Source organism: Aspergillus pseudotamarii, assembly GCF_009193445.1.
Source record: "Aspergillus pseudotamarii strain CBS 117625 unplaced genomic scaffold BDV38scaffold_30, whole genome shotgun sequence".
In the NCBI taxonomy this organism is placed as follows: domain Eukaryota; kingdom Fungi; phylum Ascomycota; class Eurotiomycetes; order Eurotiales; family Aspergillaceae; genus Aspergillus; species Aspergillus pseudotamarii.
Window position 1 is genome coordinate 319,581 of NW_022475044.1, and position 26,803 is coordinate 346,383.

The 26,803-nt window shown below is 48.2% G+C and overlaps 10 protein-coding genes and 2 non-coding genes across 12 annotated transcripts; 6 read left to right on the forward strand and 6 right to left on the reverse strand.

Annotated features, from left to right (window-relative positions):
- On the forward strand, positions 1-1,649 carry BDV38DRAFT_100346 (HNH endonuclease signature motif containing protein). Its single transcript, XM_032050833.1, has one exon. It carries the CDS (start codon positions 396-398, stop codon positions 1,410-1,412), a length of 1,017 nt encoding a protein of 338 aa, XP_031913129.1. The 5' UTR covers positions 1-395; the 3' UTR covers positions 1,413-1,649.
- Positions 1,650-2,756: 1,107 nt separating this feature from the next.
- BDV38DRAFT_293598 (uncharacterized protein) lies at positions 2,757-5,304 on the forward strand (the record flags this gene model as incomplete). Its single annotated transcript, XM_032062292.1, has 4 exons — positions 2,757-2,772; positions 2,922-3,493; positions 3,629-3,686; positions 3,756-5,304. The coding sequence occupies 4 exons, from the start codon at positions 2,757-2,759 to the stop codon at positions 4,664-4,666; spliced, it is 1,557 nt and encodes a 518-aa protein (XP_031913130.1). The 3' UTR covers positions 4,667-5,304.
- Positions 5,296-6,642, reverse strand: BDV38DRAFT_100505 (phenylacetaldoxime dehydratase family protein). Its single transcript, XM_032050835.1, has one exon. It carries the CDS (start codon positions 6,491-6,493, stop codon positions 5,462-5,464), a length of 1,032 nt encoding a protein of 343 aa, XP_031913131.1. The 5' UTR covers positions 6,494-6,642; the 3' UTR covers positions 5,296-5,461.
- Positions 6,643-8,519: 1,877 nt separating this feature from the next.
- On the forward strand, positions 8,520-9,200 carry BDV38DRAFT_283456 (uncharacterized protein; the record flags this gene model as incomplete). Its single annotated transcript, XM_032060042.1, has 1 exon — positions 8,520-9,200. The coding sequence occupies one exon, from the start codon at positions 8,520-8,522 to the stop codon at positions 9,198-9,200; it is 681 nt and encodes a 226-aa protein (XP_031913132.1).
- Positions 9,201-9,550: 350 nt separating this feature from the next.
- BDV38DRAFT_271663 (uncharacterized protein) lies at positions 9,551-11,033 on the reverse strand (the record flags this gene model as incomplete). The annotated part of the gene is made up of 5 exons (XM_032057359.1): positions 9,551-9,628; positions 9,709-10,103; positions 10,181-10,619; positions 10,695-10,888; positions 10,928-11,033. 5 exons carry the CDS (start codon positions 11,031-11,033, stop codon positions 9,551-9,553), a joined length of 1,212 nt encoding a protein of 403 aa, XP_031913133.1.
- Positions 11,034-13,385: 2,352 nt separating this feature from the next.
- Positions 13,386-13,522, forward strand: BDV38DRAFT_t135. The gene has a single exon. It is a non-coding gene; the product is annotated as a tRNA-OTHER (tRNA).
- A 405-nt stretch (positions 13,523-13,927) lies between these two features.
- On the reverse strand, positions 13,928-17,372 carry BDV38DRAFT_293600 (C2H2 type zinc finger domain protein; the record flags this gene model as incomplete). Its single annotated transcript, XM_032062293.1, has 6 exons — positions 13,928-14,733; positions 14,798-15,213; positions 15,267-16,308; positions 16,375-16,665; positions 16,720-17,133; positions 17,240-17,372. The coding sequence occupies 6 exons, from the start codon at positions 17,370-17,372 to the stop codon at positions 14,507-14,509; spliced, it is 2,523 nt and encodes an 840-aa protein (XP_031913134.1). The 3' UTR covers positions 13,928-14,506.
- A 386-nt stretch (positions 17,373-17,758) lies between these two features.
- Positions 17,759-18,694, forward strand: BDV38DRAFT_283459 (SDR family NAD(P)-dependent oxidoreductase; the record flags this gene model as incomplete). The annotated part of the gene is made up of 3 exons (XM_032060043.1): positions 17,759-17,816; positions 17,872-18,327; positions 18,399-18,694. The coding sequence occupies 3 exons, from the start codon at positions 17,759-17,761 to the stop codon at positions 18,692-18,694; spliced, it is 810 nt and encodes a 269-aa protein (XP_031913135.1).
- A 925-nt stretch (positions 18,695-19,619) lies between these two features.
- On the reverse strand, positions 19,620-20,754 carry BDV38DRAFT_293602 (uncharacterized protein; the record flags this gene model as incomplete). Its single annotated transcript, XM_032062294.1, has 2 exons — positions 19,620-19,932; positions 20,033-20,754. The coding sequence occupies 2 exons, from the start codon at positions 20,752-20,754 to the stop codon at positions 19,620-19,622; spliced, it is 1,035 nt and encodes a 344-aa protein (XP_031913136.1).
- Positions 20,755-20,928: 174 nt separating this feature from the next.
- Positions 20,929-24,187, forward strand: BDV38DRAFT_283461 (uncharacterized protein; the record flags this gene model as incomplete). Its single annotated transcript, XM_032060044.1, has 4 exons — positions 20,929-21,073; positions 21,360-22,183; positions 22,324-22,709; positions 23,899-24,187. 4 exons carry the CDS (start codon positions 20,929-20,931, stop codon positions 24,185-24,187), a joined length of 1,644 nt encoding a protein of 547 aa, XP_031913137.1.
- BDV38DRAFT_t136 lies at positions 23,195-23,299 on the reverse strand. The gene has a single exon. It is a non-coding gene; the product is annotated as a tRNA-Met (tRNA).
- A 570-nt stretch (positions 24,188-24,757) lies between the features above and the next one.
- mpkC (mitogen-activated protein kinase mpkC) lies at positions 24,758-26,248 on the reverse strand (the record flags this gene model as incomplete). The annotated part of the gene is made up of 8 exons (XM_032057360.1): positions 24,758-24,981; positions 25,040-25,118; positions 25,183-25,539; positions 25,594-25,717; positions 25,777-25,820; positions 25,880-26,009; positions 26,092-26,139; positions 26,196-26,248. 8 exons carry the CDS (start codon positions 26,246-26,248, stop codon positions 24,758-24,760), a joined length of 1,059 nt encoding a protein of 352 aa, XP_031913138.1.
- Between the last annotated feature and the right edge of the window lie 555 nt (positions 26,249-26,803).

A 26,803-nucleotide genomic window follows, 5' to 3' on the forward strand; every position in this document is an offset into this window, starting at 1 on the left:
GTGGGGGAGCTTTTTGTGAGAAAAGCGAACGAGCGAGAGAGAAACCGAGTGAGGAGAGCGAGAGAAGCGGAAAACGAGCAAGACTGAGTGAGTGACGGGAACGGTTACGGGCTATGGATTGCTTGCCATGCCTGAGTCTTCATTGGCTGCCGTCCGGTCCGCCGCCTTCCCCGCTTTCGCTCTTCTTCGCGATGCGAAACTTTCGACGCGACACTGACGAACCCCCAAGATTTCCCCTCTAACCCAGTAAGGACCCCTAATTTTTCCTTTTCTTTTCTAATCACTAATATGGACGCCCACATACTCTAGAGATTAAACCTTAGTCTACGGAGTATATCTAGCCTTCTCAATCCAGCGTCGTTCGCGCTAATGGTGAGCGTTAACACCCCGCTAAGATGTCATCCCCCTCCGAGGGGATTTTAAGTCCCACAATATCGACAGACTTCACTGTACATCAGCAGATAGGGGAAACCTTATCTGCTAGACTCGATCGATATACATCCAGTGATGTGTCTGATAAGACAGTACATTTTCTCCGAACTTTCTTCCGTTGCCTATCTCTAGATGGTAAATCAAACCTGGTCGAAGATGTCGACTCGTGTGAAACAGATGAAGATTTGCGCAAGTTATGGAGGCATATCGATACTGGAATCATGATCCCAATGCTTGCCAACGGAGGAAAGACACCATGTGTAAGCCCATCCCCTCGACTGGGGTACCAATCATCATTTGAAAACATCTTCGCTGAAAATTTTGATCCTGTCACCCGGAGTGACCAATCTGCGCTGCGGGATGCCTGTTTAGCCCGTGACAATTACCAATGCGTAATATCTAAAGTCTATGACCCTAAGAACCGCCCTTTGAATAATACAAACTATGCACCCTTACAAGCTGCATATATAATACCTTTTTCCATGGGAACTTATCGCCAAGATGAAGAAGAGCTTGAGATGTGCAAGGTATGGATGACTTTATACCGGTATTTTCCGGAACTCAGATCTCGCCTGAATCATCACTCGTCAGACGTTAACAGCGTTGAAAACGCGATGATGTTACTAAGTCCCCTCCACGCAGAGTTCGGGGCATTTCACTTCATATTCGAGAAAACGAATACGGTAAATAAATACAGGCTGAAGACCTTTCGGGGGTTCTCAGGCGCCTACACGCCCTATTTGCCTACCACTAGAGTGGTAAATTTTACCTCCCATGATCCCAGGTATGCTCTCCCCGACGTTCTCCTCCTCGGTGTTCACGCCGCGATCGGCAACTTTTTAAACGCAAGTGGGAGAGGAGAGCAAATAGAGAAGATGGTACGCGATATGCGATCCGGGGGGTCTGGACTGGCCAGTGATGGCTCAACAGACATCGAACTATTGCTTTCTGCCTACAATCTCAGAACGCCCACCTGGTGAGAGGGCAGCGGCAAATCTAGGCGGCGTCAGAAGTTGCCAGCGCCTGGCACCGAAAACAAGCCATTTACGCCTGGGATTTGGGGAACGGTTCGCGGAAGATTGAGGTGCCGGCGGTTTTTGTGTCGGGGAAGTTGGATTGGGGGATTTATCAGGAGCCTGGGGCTTTAGATAAGATAGTGGATGGGGTTGGACATTGGGCGCCTCATGAATGTCCGGAGATTGTGGTGGAGGTTATTCTGGAGTTACGGGGGCTGGTGGATGATGCGGGAGAAGAGGACTAGTTCCTTGCAGCGATGCGAGAATTGAGATAACAAGGATAGTAAATTAGACTTTGGGAGTGTCAGCCGTAGATCATGACATTCCTCTTTTTTCCCCTTTTATCTTCCCTATTCCCACTTCTTAGCAAGACTACAATGGGATTTAGACATAGACCCTAAATTCCAACCCCATAAATAGCGTTACTTTACAGGTTTGTCATTCGCTGATCGCCCGGGTATTGTCTCCTGTGACATATTGAATGACGGCCAACATGCCGGATGATATCCCCGACCCAAACGGGATTAGCGGCCGGCTCTGGCCTGAGGCACAGGCACTAGTGGTCCGCAGCTCCAGATGAACATTAGTTATTATTATTAACGACGACGAGACGATTCCACACCCCTCCGCCTTCTTCCTCCCCTATACTTCCCCCTCGTTTCCCGTTACCATTCCACCCTTCTCCGATTGTTTGGATTGGCCCGTTATTTCTTCTTATTCTTTTTTGTCGTTCCCTTTCCGTTTTGTTCTGAGGTGACGGTCGGGGTTTGTGCCGGGGTCCTTACCGACAACTTGGGCTACCAAAAAGTCTGCATCGGCGTTTTCGGTAAATAGTTCCCTTGGTGAGTTTCTTCTGCTTTTCTAGATAGTCCTTCAGACTGTCCTTGGCGTTTGAGACCGGGGGAAACCTGGAAGAAATTAGGCACCGTGTCTCCGAACTTAGTCTCGAGTTGTGGTTCGGTTGGCAGCATTTTAGAACATGACAACTGACAGTGGGTATTGGGGCTTAGGATCATCTCCGTATTCGTCCTTTCTTTCCACCCTCACCATATCAGGTCGGGCCCCAAAGAATATCACTCTAGATAATTCCAAAAGAACGGATCCTAGCACTCGCTACATAAAAAAAAAAAAAGAAAAGAAAAGAAAAGAAAAAGAAAGAAAAAAAAAGGGAAATAAGGGAAAAAGAGCCTAAAGTGAGGAAGCGGGGGAGACTTAGTCGTATTCATCATCAGCAAACTGGAGTGTCAGGAAACAAAAGCCCGTGTGGCTGTTGTTGTGGATGTTCAAAGAGACGAAGATACTGGCACAATGACTGCTACGCTGAGTATGTCCTTTCACCAAGGATGCCTACTCCTCTGGGGGACATCATCTGGCCTGGATATGTGTCATTTCAGGAGATTGTCCCAGGGCTGGATGACAAGCTCCCGAGAGAGGATCTGCCGGTTGTTCAGTTGCTGATACTGTCGCCCGCAGATGGGATGTATAACACAGCCCCAGATACTCCGTCGCCTGTCTATCCGGATAGGCTGATCCGTCCCCTTCCCAAACGTACTCTTCGCTCTCGGCTGTCTTCCGAGACGGCCGAGTCCATCCTCTACCCCCCGGCCCCCCCAGCGACCCAACTATTCTACGGAACGTGTACAGATAATGGAGAGGCTGTGAATGAGTCTAAAGTGTATGTACAGCAGTGTGACGGCCCTGAACAGACCCCTGAGCGCGACCATCATCACCCTTACGAGACCGGCTTTGACGCGGAGAGCGGCGACGAAGATGGCCCAGTGGTTGTGCGCCGCAGTGCTGGCTTTCGTGAATCGTCCCCATCCCCGACGATGCCACTAGGATATTCGGGTAACGGAGCACGGACGCAGATCAAGTCGTCCTCGGCAGGTCCCGACGGTTATGATGCCTTTGAGAACACTAACAATAAGAAGAAACGCAAGATCCCCACACCGGGAACCCTGGCGGGTCACCACTCCACGCTCTCGCCTGAATTCTCCAGCATGGGCCTCGCGAGCTCCGCACCTACATCTGGGGAAGGAAGTCATGTGAGTACTTTCTATGGCACTGGAAGCCCTGCATCCCCTGTGTCCAACGGTCTTTCCGGTGCGGGGAGAGGGCGCCTTGGGCGTCATGGCGCGCGTAGCAGCACAGGCAGGGCTTCCTTGTCTCTCCATACTCAGGTCAGTTGGGCACAGGTTCGGACGTCAGGTCGCCGCGACGGGGTTTCGTCTTCACCAGGTGTGTATACTCGTGATTCCACATATCCTTCCCTTCTTAGTAGAGAACTTTTCTCACATCCCAATGTAGTTGACACCACTGCCAAATCTGATCAAGGAATCATTTCTGCTGCTATAGCTAACGCTGCAGCCTCGGCATTCTCCTCACCTCCTCGAGGATCAGGAAATGTTAGCATGTTAGAACAGCAGACTACCACCCCCACAAAAACCCAGTTTACCTTTACGTGTGAATCCGACTCATCGAAGGGTATGGCACTGCAAGCGCAGAGTCCATACCCCGCACATCGTTCACCCAGTTCCCTACCCCCGGCTGCACAGAACCAGAGAGGGTTCTCTACACAAGGGACGCAGACCAGCCCCCATGCCATTTCCCAGATAGATCAGCAAGGACAATTATCACACCGAGCTCCAGGGGCAGAGCCGACAGCCGTGGGTAAAAAGAAGAAGCGGTCACCTGGGAGTATCTATGCCCTGGCTGCACGCCAGCGCAAGATCCAGCAGCAGTACGCTAACCTTCACCACCCACCAAGCATGGAAGACATCTGGATTTGTGAGTTCTGTGAATATGAGAGCATCTTTGGCCGTCCCCCGGAGGCTCTTATTCGGCAGTACGAGATCAAGGATCGCAAGGAGCGGAAGCGATTGGCAGAGAAGAAGAGACTATTGGAGAAAGCGAAGATGAAAGGTCGGAAGAACAAAAAGGCGACGAAGAACGTGACGAAGAATGCGGCGGCTCAACCAGCAGCCTATGATCTGGGATATGACCGGGCGTCTGTCGATCATTCCTCCATGGGTGGGGCAGGACTGCATGACGATGACTATATAGCAAATGAGGACGACGAGGAATCAGTTTCTGCATCATCCCCGGCGCCACCTGCCACCCCGACGTGCTTCAAAACTCCGTTACCGCCGGGGAATCGGGCCACGGCCATGGCCGGCGCTAAAACTGCGACAGACGGGGGGACGACTCGACCACCCTGACAAATAAATGCGCGGCCCATTCGTGTGGAGTGATGTTTCACTCTTGAGGCCGTGCTTCTTCGTTTCCTTTGTCGTCTTTGCGTTATTATTAGTCTTGGTTTTAGCATGATCGCATATTAGCCTTTCATTTTCTTTCTCTTTTTCAGCAAACGGTTACATAATGAATCCCCACTCAGATACTAATGAGCATGACGTCGACAGTATAATGCATGAATTTCCTGGCTACTGGCTGTAGACCAGGCTGGTATTCGGTATCGGATTATTTTTGTTATGTATGTTGACATCATGTAAATCTAATGTCTACGTTTTTACGATCATATGCAACTCCCAGGACCCGTTTCTGGTGGACTTTCCAAGGATGGCCCGAAGGCAGCTATGCGGCTCGGATCCCGATCAACTATCTGTGGAAGAATCGTGGCTTAGTATATCTGTCGGAGGCCTTTGTGGCTGGTTCCCCAGATTAGTCCGGCGAGGCTGCTGAGGTCCCGAAGGATTTACTTGTTCGATGTGACTGTTCCAATTGAGTGTGCTATCTAAGATGAGCCTGGGCATTCGGCACGTAGACACCAGCCTCCCCTTTTGACCATTGAACCAGATGGGGTGGCTCAAGTTTCTATTTTGGGTGTACTTCAGCAGATGATGAGGCCAAATTTCGTCAAGGAAGCTAACCACCCCATTTCACGACCCTAGTAAACGCGGATATGGCAGTGATATATTTATAAAAACTACCAAAAAGACAATGGCCCACACTTCTCATGGAATATAGACAGTAAAATATAATTTAAAGTATTTTGCCTACTTCTGACATCGAAATGCTTCATGGTTCTGATAAGCCATAAAGCCCGTCCCGGGAACGCATCCAACATACTCGGCATCAATCTCAGGTGCCTTAAGGATGTTGGTCTCCACCCACAAGGCCATTTTCCCACATTCTGACATAGCCCCGCCTGGTCCATATGTTTTCAAAATATTGTTACGCAATGCAACATGGCCTTTGTTAGATCGACCCAGTCGTTCCATGGCCCTGAGATCCATGAAGTAGAACAGTTCGATCGTTTTGTTGTGCTTGTGGAACTCACTATCTCCTTCCTTGTAGGTCCCCAGGCGCTCGTCATAGCACATACGGGATGTTAAAATTCCCGCTTCTGGGGCTGCCTGCGAAAGATCGTCCATCCACTTGCCGACAGCTTGGTCAAATTGATCAAACCAAACACCTCTTTCAACTCCTGTCATCTCAGAAAGGTCCTGCCTCTCAATAGTAAAGCAGATATTGTCAGGAAACCCATTGACTGTGACGCGTCCCAAAGTCTTTTCTTTGAGAGAGGCCTCTCGTTCCGGTATTGGTGGCGCCGACAAAAGGGAATCCATGCGGTTTTCTTTAGATAGCTCTCCGATGGAATCTCTTATCCAGCCCCAGTAACCTTTTTTCTCGGCCGGCTTGTGGGAAAAATGGACGCCTAAACCTGCTTGCCGGTTTTGCGTGGCTTGGTAATGGGATCGACCGTATGGGACCTTGACAAACTCGCGCCACATGCCTGCATCAGGAGGGAGAGAAGACCAAAATTTGACAACATTGTCTGACTCCCACCATGCCTCGAAGTCGGCGACCGATTTCCACGTGGCAATCCATATCCGTGTCTTCCCTAACCCTGGCGAAAGAATCCCATCCTGGGTTACTTGATCAAGGTGGCAGTTGGCATCATCCATGAGATGACTGAATGCTCTGATAAGATTTTCAACAGCAGGTGATTGAAAACTGTCAGGCTGTTGAACGCCAAATAGAGAGTAGACAAAGGTCCCTTCCAACGGTTTCTCGATGGTGTACATGGTGGTTTCCGAGGAGGAAAGATTTAAAAATAGCCTTTTGGTTTGAACGAATCGTCCTCAATTTTAATGATTATTTTAAGACGACCTTTTGCTGGATTTTATACCTCTGCTATATGCCTTACAATGCGGGCTAATCGGGCAGATGTTCTCTGACATCAGTGATAAGATCCATTATTTACTAATCGGCCGTCATCCTGCGATTGGAAATGAGGAGATGGAATACGAATGAACTTTAGCCCGCCAAGAACTTATCGGAGTAGTTTTTCCCATCAACTACTATGTTTGCGCCAGCTCGGATCGCGACCAACATTGTGACTGGTTGATTTAGCCGCACTTACATATAGCTATTGTCGAGACATCCAATGGAAGGAACCAGGTGTCTGCGACGTCATTAGGCGTCTAATATAAGGCGATCACCCTGGACGAACTACTAGTAAAAAAAGTACTCCGAGGGATTGCTTCTTGAGGAACAACAGAAGTATTGCTAATGACAGATGTCCGTGGAGACGCGTATGCAGTTTTGAAGATTCTACTTCAGGAATATGTGGGGTTTTGGCTCAAAAGGGTCTTTAAGAGAAGAATATCTGGGCTTCTGGAACAAAAGATGTAGGCGCCTGAAGGCCCTAACTCGGCAACCATGTGATCTCCAGTGCACAATGAGAATAATCCTTTGTTTGTAATCTTTCCATACAGTCATTGAAGAATTCAACCTCTTATTAAGATATATTTTATTGAGACTGTTGTAAGTACTTAGATGTCTCTTTACCTATCCTATGTTTAGTACATACTAAGTTTGGACTATTTAGAGGATACTTAAGGTATACTTAGGTCAACTTAATAAGTAAAAAGTCATAAGGGATGAGTACTGACATGGTAAAATGGTAAAATAGAAAGAGAAGGCCATCACCCTGGCTTGAAAATCTAGTACATGCACATACGGAATAATTTATGGGCATAGGGAGGAACAATGGATTGCTTGAGATGTGTGTCCTTCGTCTTGGCAGGAGGAGCACAGGTATTCAGTGATTGAGAAATGGATGTTATGTATATAAATGGTGAAAATCATGGCAAGCATTATCCTCCAATCAACCACATCCTGTTTTGCAAGCATCGATGGATCTTCTGCAGACCCAAATTTAGACCATGGAGGATGATCCCCACCCCAGCGCTTCCCCGAACCCCACCCAATCCCACCATTCTTCATCGCCTACGTACCGAGTATGTACAACCCTAGTTAGTTTACCTCAAGCTAACCAACACATCCAAAACCAAAGCCACATCATTAAGCGCGCGCAACCTCTCCTACGACTCCATAGCAAGAACACCTCATGTTTCAACAGGAGATACAAACATCCAAACGAATGGACAGGAACTCCGCAAACCATTCCAAGAAAGAAGGGGGAAACATCGCAGAAGATACTTAATATAGTAACACTCAAATGACAGGCCAATACACAGACAAAAGTGAACGAAGACAAAACAACTGAAGCCCGTCTATCCATCCACCCCTCCATTGACAACAACGACAATGACGGACATATATAAGGGCGTAAGTTGACACTCCCATTCCACCTAGATAGATAGAACAATCACAATCCTCTTTCCTTCACTCCCTCATTCAAGATCAATCAGTTTCGCCTTTCTTTTGTCCGGGACTTCTCCATTGAGAAGAAAACGTTCTTTCAATCCTCTCGTTCGGCAAACGCTTTCTTTCTCTTATATCCATCCTCTCGAATAGATGCCCATTGTTGGGTCTTAATCCATATTTCTGCGCTGGATCGCTTCCCTCCAAGACCTTGAGAACTTATTGGGTTCTGGTTTTTTTTTTCTTAATTATTCTGTCTTAATCTGGACTTGTCCTTTTACTTCGGCTATCTACCTGCCTACCTACCTATCTATCTATCTATTCATCTTTTGAGTTCCCTACCGTCTCCTACCAGTCAGGTCCCACATCTAATACAACACACCCACACCCACACCAACCACCCCCTTACAAAAGAAACCATCCAAAGGACCCAAAAAAAAAATGTGGTGGATGCTCCTCTTCAAAGCCTTCAAAGTCGGCAACAAAGCCTACAAAACCCACAAAAACAAAAACGGCAATGACGACACCCTAAACCCCAACTCGATCAACCTCAGCAGCACCATCACTCCAGCTCCTCCACCCAAACCACCCCTCAAGGCCCGCCTAAAAGCCCACGTTCAGCTCCTCCTGCACTTCCTGCAGCTCGTCTTCGGACTCACCGTCGTCGGGCTTTACGGGCGGGACGTGCGCGCGGCGCATAAGAACGGGGATGCGCAGAATGCGAAGTGGGTGTATGCGCTCGTTACTGGGGTTTTGGGGGCGGGGACTGGACTGGTGTATCTTGGGTATGGGGCTGTTATGATGAAGTTGGGGAAGTTGGGGAGGGAGAGGATGGTGATGGGTTCGTTGGGGAGGCTTGGGTGGGGGTTCGTGTTGGTGGTTTTGTGGTTGGTCGTTTTTGGGGTGTTTGGGGGTTTGTATATTGGGGTCTATGGGGAGGGGTCGGAGGAGGAGGTGGAGAAGACGAAGAGGATGAGGCATGCTGTTTGGGTGGATTTGGTGAATTTGGTGTTTTGGGTTGCAGGGATGGTTATTGAGGGACTGAGGTGGTGGAAATTACGGGGTGGACGGGGGGCTGGTGGTGATCTGGAGACTGGGGAGAAGGAGGTTGCACCTGCTTAATGATGTAGCCTTTTTTTTTTCCCTAATGTTCTTATGTGCGGTTGGAGGAGTTGGGGTGAGCTTGGTCTCAGGGGGGGGGTGTGGTTTGTATAGATGACGTTGTTGGGTGCGAAATTGATTATCACCGTGTATTCTACTTGATCTTGGTCTTCGTTAATACATATATCATGGACCCTGAATCTCTTATTAGCCCCAAGTTACGTCTTGGTCCTCAAAATCTCTAGTACCCAGTGTCCTCGTCCAAGGTGACAACTGCTATCCAGGTGTCCGCATTATGTCACTGCTGTTCGTCACTGCCCACTGGGTTACATTCTGCCGGTTGGTTTTTTCGATGCTCTTCAATGAGCAGACTAAGCTGACTGCGTCCGCGCGTCAATGAGAATGGTGTTAATAGCGTTGGGAAGCCTCCAAATGTCGCGCGACCAAGGCTGTTAGTAGAGAAGGTTGTAGAGCTATCAGTGTTTGGTGTCGGGATTGCAATGCCGGCGCTCGTCGCGGGTGTATCTACAGGCGAGTCCGGCTGGGCATGAGATGCATCACTGCTTTTGATTTCGAAAGATCTAGACTGAAGAAACTGCAGTAGTCCGTCTTTCGAGCTTGCTCCCACGGACTTGGCCAAGTACTCTTTCTCCAAGCCAACTTGCTCCGTGAAGCGGGAACGAAAGCCCTTATCAACCAGCGATTCCGATGACGGTTGTTCATAGTTTGCCGCAGATAGATATCTTACATCGTAGTGGGTCCAATCGTCCGTGGTAACAAAGCCCCATTTAGGGGGAGTCGATTTGGTATTCTGTGGGGCTGGTTCTTTATTGGCGAGGATTTCTTTTAGGTTGAGTAGAAACTCAGGTGGCAGCTCGGGTGGCTTGTCTGCCGTATCACCACTTTTCTCATGAGGTACGACATCTATAATAGAGACGTTAAATGTTGAAGGGGAGCTTCTCGAGAGGGTAATTTCATAGCCCCCGGAAACGGTGACTTACGCTCTATGTGCACTGTCTCAGCTTCAGAATCATTAGAATCTTCTTGCTTGGATGGTGCTGTCCGAGCTCCCGGGGTTAGTAGTTTTGCAGTCCGGTGTGGGCTTTGGGTACGGGTACTTGCACCGGAAGACGTTTGTGATGATTTGCGTCGCATGATCACCGGCCGACGCTTGGTGTTCTTCCCTTTTACAAAAACGGCCTTGGGCTTTGAAATCAGTCGGTTGGTATCTTCCATCATAGGTTGAGATTGTGGAACGGGGGTTGGGGGGTTGGATGGTTTGCGCGTAATGCTCTGGCCTTCTAGACCGGTAAGGAGCAACCGAGTTGTCTTGTGTGTCTCCCCTGAGGGCGCACTTGATTTTTTCAAGATGGGCTGTAAAGGCGCTCTTATGGCTCTATTACCCGGCGATTCTTGTGGTTTATCGTCGCTTCCTTTTTCCTGGGGGACGGGAATTAGCCTCTTGTCTAAATCATGGAGATGTTGACTTGATGTCGGAGGCATACGCCTGCTCACTTTTTTTAACTGCTGGAGTGCAGAGATTGATATAGGATTAGACTCGGATATTTGTTGAAACAGTTTGGCCAGCATGGACCCGTCAAGCGAGCCGCAAAGCCGGTCGCTACTCCAAATCCTCCAGAAGAAGTTCTCCAGTCTGTATCCAATGTCGCCTTCATGGACCGAAGGATGAGTGTTGTATACTGAAACATCTCAGTCAGCTTATCGCTACATCGGAGGAAATGGACTACCTTTCCACAGTCGCCTAACATCGCTTGTATCCACGATATTCCTGTCATCCAGCTCCGACGGCACTTTTTTCGTCGTCGACACCAAGCCCTTTGGGAGAGACTCCATTTTGAGCGCAGGATAATGGTAAACTTGGGAAGAGGTAAGTATGGAGCAAGTGAAGTGTATCGCAGAAACTACATAGTCAGGAGGAGAGGTTGTGACTGCATTTTGGGGAGACGGTTGTCCAAGGTGAGATAGCGGTAACAGAAATGCATTCACAGATCGAAGCCTAGCGGTGAATTGAGGGGTGTGAAAGAAGAGCACAACCAACGCAGGGGGAAGCGAGCGAAACAGCCAATAGTAAATTTGGTCAGTAACTAGTACTAGAGAGGAGAGTAAGAATGAGAGGTAGAATACCCTCTCGTATTGGAAAAAACCGTTGACCAGTCCGGGGAACCCACTGCAAGGGCACGTTGACAAAGGCCGAGTAAAACCCAGAAGATCCTCGCAGCGTAATGAAGCAATCAAGCCTCCCTTGCCAAGCTATCCACTCGACAGGCAAGATATTCACACCGTTCTTCAGCCGCAGTTGTAGTCGGTAGATGCAGCAGCTTTGGGGAAGGCGAGACGAAGACGAAAGCAGGCAGAACAAGCGACGATCTCGCTCTTTGTTGGCCTTAGCCGTTGTTGGGTCTTACCGTTGGCTGCAGTGTATTTCGAGTGAGAGGATAGCCAAAGTGGATACTGGGTAAAATTAAAAGGAGTTGAATAAAGGGAGGAAAAGGAAAGAGGAGAAAGTTGCTGCCCTACAATCGGGGCCACCATTGGAGAGCTGCCGTTCCCACGAGCTCCTACTGGTTCAAGAGGAGATTAAAGAGCAAACGGTGAACAAAGAGCGGTCCACATGGAAGAGGGAATTCTAGAGAGGTATTTATTTACCAAATTCAATGAGTGATGGTCAGGGCGAGGTATGTACAGTACATGGAGAATAAGTAGTCGTGGACTAAACACTTCTGGACTACATTTTAGTAGTTTTTGTCTACATCGGGTAAAGGTCCTGGGGACTATTAGGTCATGATTGTGAGATGTACGGAGTAGTGAAATGTTAATGCAACAATTGGTTTATTCTTTGCCACCCGCACAACTACTAGTAGTATTTAGTTGACACTACCATTGCTCTTTATTGGACCCCTCGGATTCTAGACATAATAATTCAGGCCACCTTCCACGAAATGGGGCCGAACTATGGAGAAAAGAACGGCGGATATCCATCAAAGGCTGGGTGTGGGATGGCCTTCCCGTCAAATGACCGGCTCACCGTTCGGTCCCTGGGTGTCATTGGTGATCCACTTCCTCTTGAAGGATCATGAAAGACCTTAAGCCACATCTGTCCGAGGGTCTTGTCAGACCTAGATCGGAACGAGTTACATGGATGTCCGTGTATGACTCCTCCTCCGAGTGATTGGTTGACTAGCTGGGGCACAAACGAATATCAGCACCGTGTCCTCTCTCGGGGAATATCGTTGTCCTTGCATTGTCCCATCTCTACCCTGGTCTCAACCAAAACATATCGGGAAAATAAAAACCTTCCTTTGTGAGATGGGATACACTAACACCCTGGAAATTCTAAACAAACCGAAGGGGATAGGTCATATTCAGTCACGGGGCCCTTATCACCTGATGCTGCGGCCTGGTCACTAGGCCTGCCGCATTCCATGTTTCGCCTTACTCCAGATCCATCTGGATGTACATACGAATTACCGAGACTATGATCCCTTTCACTCCTTGCTGGGCAATTCATCGGAGAGCAGACAGCCGCGGTCATCGCTCTGATAGGCGAACATCAATTCCAGAGTCCAGACCTCAAAATTCCAGAGCCAACAGTTCCATGGGAATGGTGCAGCTATAATAAGCACCTATCCTACGTCACTACATTGAAATCAGGAGCTACAAAATTCCAGCATTTCCGACTAGCTTAGCTACCTGGAAGCCATGTTTCTCGTGCACAGAGCTAATCTGACTCTTTGGCCCAACGGATGTCGTCCTATGTATCGCCCTCGATTAAGGGGAAGAAAATCGACAGGCATGCCCTTGTAGTCTGGAATCTGATGGTTTCGATGATCGTGACGTCTAGGTTTTTGGGCGATATTAGGCTGTTCTATTAGCCGACATCCAGCCCAGAGCGCATATTACAAATTACCTCTCTCTTCCACCAAATCTATATTTTGTCACTCCACTCCCCGTCCTAACTCCAACTTGCCTTCTGAAGCTTTATCCAGACCAGAACCAAACAAAATATGAGGAGATAAAACAAGGTAACATGATACAAGACAAAACAAAGTCAAATGGCAATTAAAGTTCGGAAGCAATTATACTTAAATGTAATCTCATTTTTCTACCTTGCAATGCTCGGGCTTAGTGTGGGTGCTGTATTCTTGCATTTAAGGATCTATAAAAAAGCCAGTTTCACAACCCATAGGCGAGATGGCCGAGCGGTCCAAGGCGGTTAGTACCACTATCAATATAGTATCTCAACGAACGTTCACTAATAATCTCTCAGCTGGAGTAAGGTTCCAGTCTCGAAAGGGGCGTGGGTTCAAATCCCACTCTCGTCAACATCTTTTTCTTTTTCACATTTTCGTGTCTTTCTTTTTGTTTAATTTCTTTATTTTTCTCTTCTCCCTTTACACTTTTTTTTGTCTCTCACAATATTGCTCCTGGTTCAATAAGGTTATTATGCATTGACATACTCCCTATCCAGTAGGACAACGGCAACTCTAAATCTATATATTGTATTTCTAATCACCTATGTTGCCTCGACCTTACACGTACATAGGCCGTAATGTTGGGCGGAATCCTTTGGCATTGCTGTGAAAGGCAATCCATGACCGCAAGGAAGCCTATATAAGACTAATGCACCGATAAATGTCTGTCAACATGGGAAGTTTGATTTGTACAATGATGGATTTAGAATACTTATATTTTGGGTGCCCACCGTAACCACCTCCATGGTAGTTATAACAATGGCTGATGACTTGCAAAGCCACATGATGGTATGTACATATCTTATATACATGATATGCTGGTATAACGCAAAGCTTTGTCTGTACTTTGTGAGAAGTTTGTGTAGAGAGGAGTATCCCAAATAGGAAACCCTTGAATCTTCGCGATAGTTTTCAATCACAGGTAATTTTCCTTCCGCCAACCTGGATAGAGTCCAGGACAATATGTGCCTTCAAGGCGTTATGTACCTAACCACCAATGTCTATGTTCTCAGGCGCATCATCTACCCGTGATGCATCAAGACTACCGAATCTCATGGGACTGGGATGGTGCAGAAAGCTGGGCTCCTGTCAGGATAGAGCTTTCCACTATCCAGATGTATGTGCGGCGTCGCATTCGTACCTGGCTTGACCACAACATCACGATGGAGGTAGTGCTCAGTAGGCTGAGTTGATCCACACGCGGACCCTCGCACGGGTTGAGGGACACGTGGTAGAAACAAAGTTATCGATGTCGCTTTGTTTTTATGTTACTGGTCGACCCGCCTGCCATAAATAGCGTCCTATATACCGGATATCAAGATAATTACTGATCTCTCAGCCCGGACGAATCAATGTCAGGTATTTCTCAAGACTTTCTCCAAGAACATTGATAAACGGCCACTGCGTGTTCTTTCGGAACAGGCGGGACCAAAGTCTGATGACTGCAAGTCCAAGGCCGACAGGGTCCAAGCTAGGGACAGCTTCCCAGTCTTCCAAGTCCATCGAGGAATATGCTTCTTCGACAATACAACGTGTCCAGTTCAATATTCGACTCTCATTATCTAGGCGATTTGAAATTAGCTAACCCGCACTGTTCATTTCGATGATCAATCCATGTGTACATACCACTTAAATTCTGATCACTCCCTGTCTCCGCTAAAGAGAGAAGCCACTTGCTGAGGAGGACAGCACATTCTAAACTGGCAATTGAGTGGCGGACGCTCCAAAAGAACGCTTGGCTGCGCGCAACATGATCGATTCCTAGGCGCACAGGGATACTTAACGCATGCGCTGAATATATAAGCGCAGGAGTCAGTCGATAGCTTCTGCCAGGCCTAGGTGACCTGTGCAACGCAGAGGCTATGCGGTATGGGTCCCTAGTCTCGAGTTGACGGTATGGCCCCAGATTCAGGGAAAGGCGAACGTAGGCTAATCCCAACAGTGAACTCGAAGTAAAGGGGATGGGACCATTATCATTGTGAGGGTCAAGGCTCGATTCCGGGGCTTGTTGCCATACTGAAGTCCAGGATCGGAGAGCTCTCCTAGTGAGGAACGTCAATGACTTACTAAAAGACATAGGATAGGAGTAACTCACTCGAGTTTATTCAGCTCTTCTGTCGGTAGAGCAAGGGCTTGGTCTCCGGTCGGTAAAGAGAGCTCACTCACAAGATGGATGCGCTGAAGAAGACCATGAAGAAGAATGTAGTTCCCCAGTGGCGCAGGGATCGGCTCTAGCAAGACAGTCGTCCGCGATGGTTGTAGTAAGAGTGCTAGAGCGTCTTGAAAGAACAGTTGTTGAGCGCCAGCCTCTTTTTGAGCCAGCTCCCATTCCTGGGCGGTGGTTGCTTTCCACTCCTTCGTGGAACAGGGTAGTCGCAGATGAACCTCACTGCTGCGAAGTACCGGGTATATGTTGTACGCTATACTATGGACATGGACGAAGCAGAAGGAGATAAACCTGGTACGTCGAATCGATTCTTCTTCCGCCCATTCATGCCACTGCATGGGTGAGTGTCTTGGGACAACCGTAATGTTCTCAGTCAAGCCGAATTCGCGCAAGCACCGCACCAGCAGGCCTTGTAAACTAAAGGCTTCTTGAACCAGCTCAGACTTCTCCCATGTGGCGTACCCCATTAAGGTGAGCAAGGTGCGAATGGTTTCGATTTGTCTCCACGCACTCGTTCCGAGATCATTTTCCGAAGGAGATAGTGCTGTAGCTTGCCCTGTCTGTTGGGATAGTTCACGAATGCTATCCAACGGTATTTGGATGATACCATTGTATGCTGCCAGTGGGGTGTGTGTTTCTTTCGACAGTTTATGCAACACAATTGCCTTGGAAGCATAGAAAAGCCGTTCTGCGTTACGATGCTCAAACCGATACTGGGCACCTATTGTCATCAAGGCTAAAACAAGCTCAGGGGCGCGCTCATTGATTCGCAGTGTTGGAAGATGTAGGTATGGTAGATGAGGATGGAATCCATCAAAAAAAGATGTCAGATACCTTGTTAACGTGTGCCGCGACGGGAGGACGAAGTCGGGAATAAGGTGGCGATGCTCTTCTAAGGAAGCCGCAAGACGTAGCCGCTGTTCTTCGCTAACCTTCGGCGGAATGACCTTCATGGAATGTTGAGGAGGCTCTGGAGAAGTTTAGCAACTCTGACCTCAATTAAACTCGGTGATCAGTTAGGGGATCCACTGCTCACCATAGTCGGAAACCGTTCCTAAGCTTTGATCCCCTGAAGGTACCGAGGGCAGCCAGGATCGGAAGGGCGAATCGGCGCGCGAGCGCTCCGCCTGGCTCCGACGAGATACACCCTGTTGAGGCTCTCTCGGGTTCCTGACCGGGTCAGGCACGTCCGCAGGAACTGTACCCTGAACCTGAGGCACATCCCTTAGGGCGGGAACCCATTCCGAAGGCAGTCCAATGGAGTCTAAGAAATGGGTGAATTCTTGGAAATGATTAAGCTCTTCTGGAAGATACGGCAATGGCTGGGCTAGAGAGGGGTCAGCCTTATGACTATCCGAGCACCATGGTGGATAATACTTACGAGGGGGTTGTGTGTCCCGAAAGCTACCGGGAAGCAATAGTTGAGCAGCCTGTAAGATGTCCGCATCATGAGTTACTGCAGGATGTGGGCCTAAGCCTGTACTCTGACCACCTGCATTAAGCATGCTCTGGTTCTGTTCCAGGTACGGTCCGTGCTGCGGCCCGGACCACTGCTCCATAGGAGGTGGTACGAGAGGGATATCCGGGCGTGGTGCGGGTTGTACATTGTATGGTTGGGTCACCGGGGGATCTGATGTATGCCGCGCAAGCGACTGCCCTGCAGCTTCTTGCTGGGGCTGTGAAGTCGGCGATATCAAGCCATTATTCTCATGGGTGATGCGCGTGTGGCGCTTTAGCAGATCCCGTCGGGTAAATGCAGCCCCGCAGAAACAGACATACGGCTTTTCCTTTGTATCTGCGCAGAAATCCTTAATAATGGACTATTTTTTTTTTTTGCGAACAATGCGATATCCGGCATAATTTATTACTTAATTTTCCCATGAGGACGGGGTCCAACTTACGAGTGCGTACGTGCCGTTCCAGATGTTCCGTTCTCCTGAATGTCCGCCCGCAATGGTCGCAGACACGAGCTTTTGCTCCAACGCTCGAGCGACGATTGCCACGAGGTTGAGGTGAGGACGATTGTGACAGCATCAAGACATTTGGGGGAGTAACACACAGACGATTCGGATAGGTATAGCTCCCCACTTGGAGACAATTGTATGCAAGGGGGGGTTTTTCGGGGGTGGGTTGGCGGACTTCTGACTTGGAGGAGGTTGAATGGAGTTTGAGGGACAGACACAAGAGAGAAAGATTGACTCCAACACTAGCGCCCACTTCGGGAACCCCACCGCGACTTTTTGACTCCAACGATATAACCACAACCCGATCGGCTTGATTGCGAATTCTTTATTTATTTTAATACTACTGTGTATGGGTAGTAGTAGTAGTAGTATAGTAGTATTCATTTTACCTTTTACTTTTTACTTTTTGGCAAGAAGATTCCACAGCTGAGCTCGAGACAACCTCTACGCAGATTCATGGCGCGCGCTTATACATTTCCCGGTGTGGCCGTCATCACCGGAGCGGGTGGGACTGGTGCGATGAGATATCGCAAAACTCCTATGGTTTGTATTGCTAACAGGCCAGCCAGGTATCGGAGCAGCAGTTGCAAGAAGTTTTGCCTCGGCGGGCTGTGATAGAATCGCAATTACAGACCTTAACCCAGCATCGTTAGATGAAACCAAACAAGCAATCCTTAGCTCCTACCCTCAAGCCCACCTCGTTGCCCGAGCAGGGAATATCGCAGATGAACAATTTGTGGACTCGTTTATTGCCGAGGTAGCCCATATCTTTGGACGGTTGGACTACGCAGTGAACTGCGCTGGAATCTTCGGAGATGCTCTGCGATCGACAGAGATGTCGACAGAGACCTTTGACCAAATAAATAATGTCAACTATCGAGGATGCTGGCTATCTTCAAGGGCAGAACTAAGACAGATGATCAAGCAGGAGCCGCTACCGAGTCATGATCCTAGTCGCTCTCCTCAGAGGGGGGCTGTGGTCAATATTGCAAGCCAGCTAGGCATAGTTGGCCGCCCTAAGGCTCGTGAGTCAATGCCTTCTTGTTCTCTCTCTGCTGCTCTCTCGGTGCGTAATAGTTTTATTAACGTCTACAAGCTGCCTACTGTAGCTCCAAAGCCGCCATAATCGCCATGACACGGTCTGACGCTATAGATTATTCGAAAGATGACATCAGAGTGAATTGTGTCTGCCCCGGTATAATCGAGACACCGATGACAACACACAGCGAGGAAGTTCGTGAAAGGCTGAGGCCCGCCGTGGATATTGCCCCCATGAGAAGAATGGGGCAGCCAGACGAAGTTGCGGATACTGTATTGTTCCTATGTTCCACTTTCGCATCTTTTGTTCAGGGCCATGCCTTGATTGTGGATGGGGGATATATACTCAATTAATGCAAAACTGCTGAAGTAAAATTGGGATGTACGAAAACATTTCATGCAGTGCGCGACAATATCAGAGCACTTATCACTTTATTATTAGAGGGTTCCGAAATGCCGAGCTGACGATTATGTAACTGTACACCCACCAGCCATTGATCCCAGAGCATCTCCTAGTACTACGTAGTATTATCGTGATCAGCGCGATTAGCATAAGTGTTAGAAATGGAACCAGTCCAGCTAATTGTCATGATCTTGTATCGTGATGTGATCTCATCGAGTGTCTCCAACTGCCAAGGCCCATATTTAATGTATGTGTTGGGGTAAACATGCATCGACTCCAACCGAACAAATGACTCTACCATACATACAGGTTTGACGGAGATCTTCTTTTTTATTTGTATTTGTATTTTTTATATTTTTTATCTTCAGCTTAGCTTAGCGCCAATTTTCTTTTTCTCGGCGATTAATCTAAAAATATTAAAGTGAGAGTCGAGGTATACATGTGGAGTAACCCTCTTGATAAGGCTTGGAGTATGTATACCAAGCTACCCACTAATTTGCTGCTGTTAGTTCACATTGATCGTGCCCTCTAGACCTTGTGTCATGTCCCGCTGCTTTTATGGGAGTCTTGTGTGACTGATTCCGAGTGATCGGCAACGCCCTTGGACGCTCCGCGACACGCACCTCAAGAGTTTTAGGCCAGAGCACCCTACAGTATTATAGTACCTACCAAACTACGTCCAGAAAAGCCCAGAGTTGTGGAAGAAACAGAGTCTATCATGGATCCTGTACCCTTGTACACGCGTAATTCAGTGAACCTCTCCGAACTTTATGTGAAATTGATTGACCTGCCAGCTCCAAGTGACAAGTACTGAATCTATCATTCAAGATATTCCAACAGATTACCCAAAAACCGAGCCACATCGTACCAAGTCATCTACCATTTATTACTGAGATAACACGCAGGCTCAGACTCCCATCCCCGAGCTCTGTCCAGAAGTGAAGCCGATTTATCTACCCATATCGCTCGGCCCTCCGTCTCCGACAAACCAGAATAATACTTACTATCGTGACCCCAAAGCTCGAAATCAAGCTCATACCGAGAAGTGAATGTTCTCACCTCTTGCTTACTGGCTTCCAGTGAATAATCATCAAGGACAAAAACTGTTAACGCTTTCAAGTCGGAGATAAAACTCTCCATCCTTGGAGAGGACAAAATTCGATCAATAGTAGACTGTCGTATGCCCAATCTTGCACTTGCCAGTGTATTTCTGGGTTCTGATACGCTCTTCTAGGGCTCGTTTTTCTTGCGTGCATTTATCCTCCGCTTCCCGTCGATCTCTTTTGCACTGGTTGGCAGCTGATCTCTTCTCCGCCTCGCTTTGTTGAATTTTATCATTGCACTTGGTGGTTTCTGTAGTCTGGTCCTTCTGACAATGGTCCAGCTGGCTTTCTAATACCGTCTTTTTGGATTCACACTGCATGGCCTTCTCAGGGGAGTTCCTGTTGTCCTGCAACAGGGTATCCTTGCTAGACTGGCACTCATCCAGGCTCTTCTCGCTTCGCAATTTCTCCGACTCGCATCTGATGATCTTTTCACCACAGGCTTCATTCTCCTCCTGGCGTTTAGCCTCTCTCTCTTTGCATTCTTTGGTGACAGAATCGATTTGTCCCTGGCAATCGTCCGACAGTTTGTCGGATCTCTCATTCTTCTCGAGAAAGAGCCATCCGTCACCGATAACGGCGTCATAGGATTCCGTAGTAACCTTAGCAGAAAGCTTGCTCGAAGCTCTCCATACACTGGCCTTGCATTGGGGGTCTGTAGCACGATGCTCGGCACATGTCTGTGCCGTTTTGAATCCCCTTTGGCCTGGTTCATACGTGCTGGGGTGCTTGTTGCACATGTAGTCAAAGTCATATCCAGCGACGACTCCCGTCCCGCTGGACGGGCCGGAACAGGATTCATGGAAATTCTCCTTTGGGGCTTCGCTGTTCGCCGAGCAACATTGGTTGGCTAGCACGTTGCTGCTGGCCAGGAGTGTCAGGAATTTAAGATTCGGTTTTAAAAGCATGATGAATCGAGCTGCTAGAAGGGGACTGGGTTTGTCGGGGCTTTGCCATGAAGGACTCCAGGAGATAAATAGTAAACTTATATGCCTGATGAGCTAGATCACTTTGGGAGCGGACTACTAATCCCGTACTGTGGGCCAGTTGGGGTTCTTTTTTACAGCTGGGTCCATGTATGAATGGTAATCGCACAAGCAGAGTTTTTCCACCTGCAACAGCGATGTATCTATAAGACCCTTACAGCTGCGTCGGAAATTCCTAACCTAAATCTCAAGGATGACAGTTTTCCCGTGTTACATATGGACCATGTACATAGCGCTCTTAGTGGGTCGCGAAGAAAGAATCTAAAGGCCTTTACAGATGTATGTATTTCCGCTAGTAATTAGTAGGTGGCCTTCACTCTACCTAGAGATGAACTGGCGTTGCTTCAGGGATCTGCATAGCTGAGCTTCCAAGCTTCAAGGGCGGACTGTGCGTCAGTGAGAAGCCTCCAGTCTGTGGCACTGATTCCGAGTGGGCCCCTGAGCTCAAAAATGCGTTTCTGGAACGCTTTCTACCTGCAAGGCTGGCAATTTTGACAACGGCTTTTGTGTTTCTGATTCAGATCCAGTATGTATCGATGATGAAAGCAAGTTCAACCGGAAGACTGGCTTCTATCTCTCTGATATTACGCCCGGCTGTGGAGACGATGCTGAGCTCCAGGATGGAAAGTGCGTTGGCAACATTAAGCCGACCTGCAAGGATGGATACACTTACAGTTACGATTTGGCATCTCAAACTGGTCAGTGCTGCTCGCCTGGTATGCACTGGGATGGGGAAGCTTGCTATTCCATTCCCGGCACGGACGGGTGCCCCTCCGACACCACCCAGGGCAAGGACCGCTGTACGAAGCCATCTGGTGGTCTTGCCTATTGTCCACCCGAATTTAGAGAGAGCAAGGGCCAATGTATTGGCAAAGGTCCTTTCTGCCCTCCCATGCTCAACTATGAACTCAGTCTCAATGCCTGCGTCGAGTATGAGGCTCCCGAATGTTTGGAACCTGGCAGCAAGCTCGAGAACGGCAGGTGTATTTGGGAGCTCACCCCTGAATGTCCCAAGGGCTCTCGCCAGGAGGGCAACTACTGTGTTGTGATAATCAAGCCCTACTGCGACGGCGAGGACAAAGGAAAAGCGCACTTTGACGGAACCCAGTGTGTTTCCAATGTGACCCCTGAGTGTGAGGATCCAAGCGCCAACTTTGACGGCGAGGAGTGTCTTACTGGTCGTAAGCCGGTCTGCAACGAGGCCAATGGGTTCTTCCTCCAAGTCGGCCGCTGCGTGTCGACAAAGACCTCCGAGTGTCCTGACGGCGGCAAGCTCACTGCAAAGGGCGAGTGTGTTTCCAAGAGAAAGGTCAAGTGTAAGACTGGCGACCTTGTTGGCAAGGATTTTGTGGTTTGTCGTGTCAATTGTCCCAAAGGAACTGGGATGGCGAGAGCTATGTCATTGAAGAAGAACCCAGGTGTCCTCCCAATCATAAATGGATCCCCTGCAAGAACAAGTGTGTCTCCTTTGAAAAGACTCAATGTGAAAAGGGCTATGACCCGAAGAACGGAGAATGTTTCTCCAAGCATGACAAGATTCGTTGCGACGATGGCGCGGAGTGGGACCCCAAGATCCAGACTTGCCTTGGAACCAAGTCCAAGTGTGAAGACGGTACTAGTATCCCGGAGGGAGGCGAGTGTGTCTCTCAGGAGATTCCCAGGTGCCCCGATCCTGAGCGATTCGAATTCAACGGTAAGAAGTATGTGCTCAAGAAGGGCCCTGATTGCGCCCCGGGCTTCAGACTGCTCAAGGGTGAGTGTGTTTCAGAGATTGGCCCTGCCTGTGGCTACGGCCAGGTTCCAAAGGATGGCCGCTGTGTTTTGGTCTCCGGTGACTGCATGGAGTTTGAGTTCTGTCCTACTTACAAGCCTCTGCGGTAAGGCCGGAAGTCGAAGTTTGTATGTATATATGTTTTAAGCTGTAGTAGATACAAATGCAGAACCATTCGACTACTTTTACGCTATTGTCTTAAGGCGTGCTTCAAGAAAATAGAGGCCATAACTCTAGTTTCATATACGTAGCCATTTGTTAGTGGTGAGCAGATATTCCTGCAGTGATGGCACACCAAGAAACCCTTGTTTGAATACGACAGTATACACTCCTGAGTTCCCTGGATATATTGGAAACTTGGCGTTAAAAGTTCGCATATTTATGCACTGCTACTTACTAACTCTGACCACCGAACCGATCGAGAGTGTCGCCAATTTGGATCTAGGTCCACAATCTGGTGGCGAAACAAGTCCTCATCACCTCCTTCCTGCCGCTATTATGGCCGAAGGAACACTGTCCGGGTATTCCTGCTTGGTCATGGAACAAATTGAGTGAGTTATAAAAAAAAAAATCAGAGCCGAAAAAAGAATGTGCCTCCAACGAGAATCGAACTCGTGCTTGCGGATTGCAGTTCCTTTAGATAGGAGCTGTCATATTGCTATGAGACCGCCGTCCTAACCACTAGACTATGGAGACTTGCTTGTTACTCTGCTCTTTTTTTGGCCTTATATCCCTCGTTCAATAGCTATTCAATATAAAGCCCAGCAGTATCAGACAATCTATGCAATTGCCGTACTCTTACTTGGTAAATCAATTTTCTACGGAAGGAAACTAGGGCCTCTCTGATTATAGTTCTTTCATTTTTACCGCCTTTCTCAATTCTCTGTATTATCTAAATACTGGTATATGGCTTGTAGCAGGGTTAGTCCCTTGCTTTGATCCGTTTCCCTTACAGGGTGGAGGGGGTTGCCTCGGTTGAGAGCTACTAAATTTTTTTGGTAAAGCCTGGAGAGAGTGGTTCAGGTACCCGAGATCATCATAGCGTATTTTCATTAAATGACATCATAAATTGGCTAATTGTAGGCATGGTATATATTCGTAAATATGGAATTCAACGTCTCCACTGATCCGCCATAGCAACCCACTTCTCAAAGCAGTGTTCTCAGAGTAAAGAAAAGGTCAAATTCAACATTTCACATAGAAACTCCTGATCTGAGTCTCACTTCCTTCCCATCTCGGCACCCGACAGGTCGGCCTTATACCCTTCCCAAAGACACTGACCGTCTGGTTACTAGAACAGTGGTTATCGTTGAAGAGATAAACCCTGCAATGGGAATCAGTGATTTTGTCTGGGATGTAGGACAACGCTCCGCCGTTAAGAATCGCGTCGCGACACGATGTGCTTCGGATTCCGGAGAAAAGTGTTATTTCTCCCGTGCAATGGTCATTTTGGTACACGGAAAATTCCCAGGTTACGTTTGGGATGGTGTGATGCTGGTGTTGAATGGAGGGGAGGGCGTACACTGTGCCGAGGAGGAAGAGAGGGGCGCTGAAGAGAATTTGCATGACGTTAACCGTGTGTAGATGAATGTTCTTCGCTTTCTCGGTGGTTCAACTGCGGCAAGACGGTTGGGGAATGAAATAGGATTCGTTCACCTAAAGATACAAATATCAGGTAAGCGCCGCAGCCTGCAGTAGTCGGTACGAAGCAGATCACAACAGATCTGAACAGAAACAAAAAAGTCTTTGACTGGTTTAGAATGTTTGCTTTGGATTTCACTATTTAATATTCTCTGTGGAGACCTCAATAGGTAAGGGGCACATAAAGTCTCCAAATATAGTCCACTTACCCAAAACTCATTACCCAGTCTGCATATGCCAGGGTTTCAACGGTGGATTCCATGGGTCACAATTTCCCTCCAGTGGCGTCCAGAAAAAGGTGCATATGCACTATCCCTTTGGCCTCATTTCCTGTATTGAGTGGCGAGTGTAGGTCATTGCGTGTATTCTCAGTTCTCGATGAAGTTCATATATCCGCCTGGAGAAAGTCGAAAGTCGGGTCAAATGTTGGTTCCTCTATCCCCGGTCCTAGATCCAGTGCCCCAGCCGAACCGAGGCTGTGGTAATCGAGGACTTCGGAGTATCTGCAGATTCTTAGTTAATTGCACACTCTGCGGAACTAATGACAACACACATCATAAGCTTCCATGTCTCTGGAGGAAGATCGGCGTCATTGAACGACCAGTCGAATTTTTCGAGAGCTGCAGGCTCGTCGTCGGGATCATGGTAAGGAGCGAGATAGGGGTGTTGCAAAGCGGTCTCAGCTGTTAGTCTCTTGTCTGGATCAAACAAGAGCAGTTGTTCGAGGAGGCTGATGACTGTCATAACAAATAAGTCACCTTAAACGTGGGTTTATTCGAGTTAAAGTGTTATTACCATTGTTGTCGAATTCGTGGAACAAAGCCTTCAGTGGACGTGGCTCCTGTTTTGGTAGTGAATTGACAACCCGCTGAGTCTAGAAGGCCCTTAGTGTAAGCCTCTAATGTGGTCTCTTGTAAGGCAGGAGTGAAAACACTCACATTTCCACTAGTTATTTTCTGAACCACCTCTGGAGGTGGGTTTCCTAGCACTTCTGTGATCAGGAAGAACTGGTGAATGTGGTCCTTCCCTGGGAACAGTGGCCTTCCTTGAAGCATTTCGGCGAGAATACAGCCCGCACTCCAGATATCCACCATCTTACCGTATCTCTGCCATGTCAACATGATCTCTGGTGCTCGATAGTACCTCGTCGAGACATAACCGGTCATCTGAGGTTCTTGTACTCGAGCCAGACCAAAATCGCAAATCTTCAAATCACAGTTCTCATTAACCAGGAGATTGCTTGGTTTCAGATCACGGTGTATGACGCCGGCAGAGTGGATATATTTCAGTCCGCGCTGTAGAAGGTTAGAATCTCTCTACCAGATCATCACCTATACGAGAAGCAATACCAGTATCTGGTACATGAAGTATTGAGCAAACTTATTGTCGAGGGGCCTTGCCCTTAAAAGTCGACTGAGATCAGTGCCCAGGAGTTCTGTTACCAGGTATCTAGCAAAGCCTGGCATCAGTACGCTGTGAGAGCTTGGCTCCAAGGTAAAATCTATCTATATGTAGAATTCTGCCATACGTACATGTCCTCTAGTGGAGAGATAAATATATCGCACAGGCCAATAAGCTGCCTCAAGTTAGCGTTGCAGGCGTATCTGCGGGTGAGCACGACTGAGGGGTCCAAACATTCTCATGGCGCAGCTGTTTCAGAAGTTTGACCTCTCTGTACGTCCGCTTGGCAATGGAAGAGTTGGCAAAGGGGTTCATCATCTTCTTGACGGCGACATGTTGCTGAGTTATTTGGTCATATGCGGAACTGAAGCCCCTTTTGTTAGCCTGCAAAAATCAGAGGCCAAGATCGCTTTGGACCCAATATCCAGGATAGGTGTAGTATATACCACACAAGTCCGAACGCACCCAAACCGACCGGTTGCACATTTGCGTATCTGATGGAATGTTATTTTACACCGTTACGAAGTATCTCACCCATGAAGGCCAGTACCTGCTGGTGGTTTCGAACGTAGTCCCCAAGATTTCTGCACGAATGAACTCCATGCTGCCGTCCAGGATCGACGTGATAGTAGTAACTGGTTTCCTAAAAAAAATAAAAAATAAAAAAAAGGGGGGGAAAGTAAAAAAAAAAAGACAAATAAAAAGAGGCCCAGAATAAAAGAGGAGAACAGCAAAGATTGATTGAAGGCGTCAGCCCTGCCTTTTCCCACAATGACGAGGGATCGATTCAGTCGAGACTTTCGGCTCGTTGAAGCGTGAAATGGAGACCACCGTAAGGCTACCAAATGGGGAATTCCAAAAGCTACCTTGTCCGCCACTTGTTCCTTGTGGGTTGACGGAGTGAGAAGCGCGAAAGGGAGAACTGCCGTTATCCATCCGTAGGCCTTGAGGGCTCATGTCACCCAGGAACTGGCCGTCCTGATTGGCGGGATGAGATGCCACCAGCAGGATGCCCTCGAATCAAGGCACGCAGCGGACTTTCGGTGCAACATTTCTCAAGTATCCACTCCCCTTATATCCACACTCGAACCAGGTGAACGGAGCCCCTATATTTGGGTAGCCCATAGTCCTCGTTAGCCGCTGGCGTGCCAATGTCCT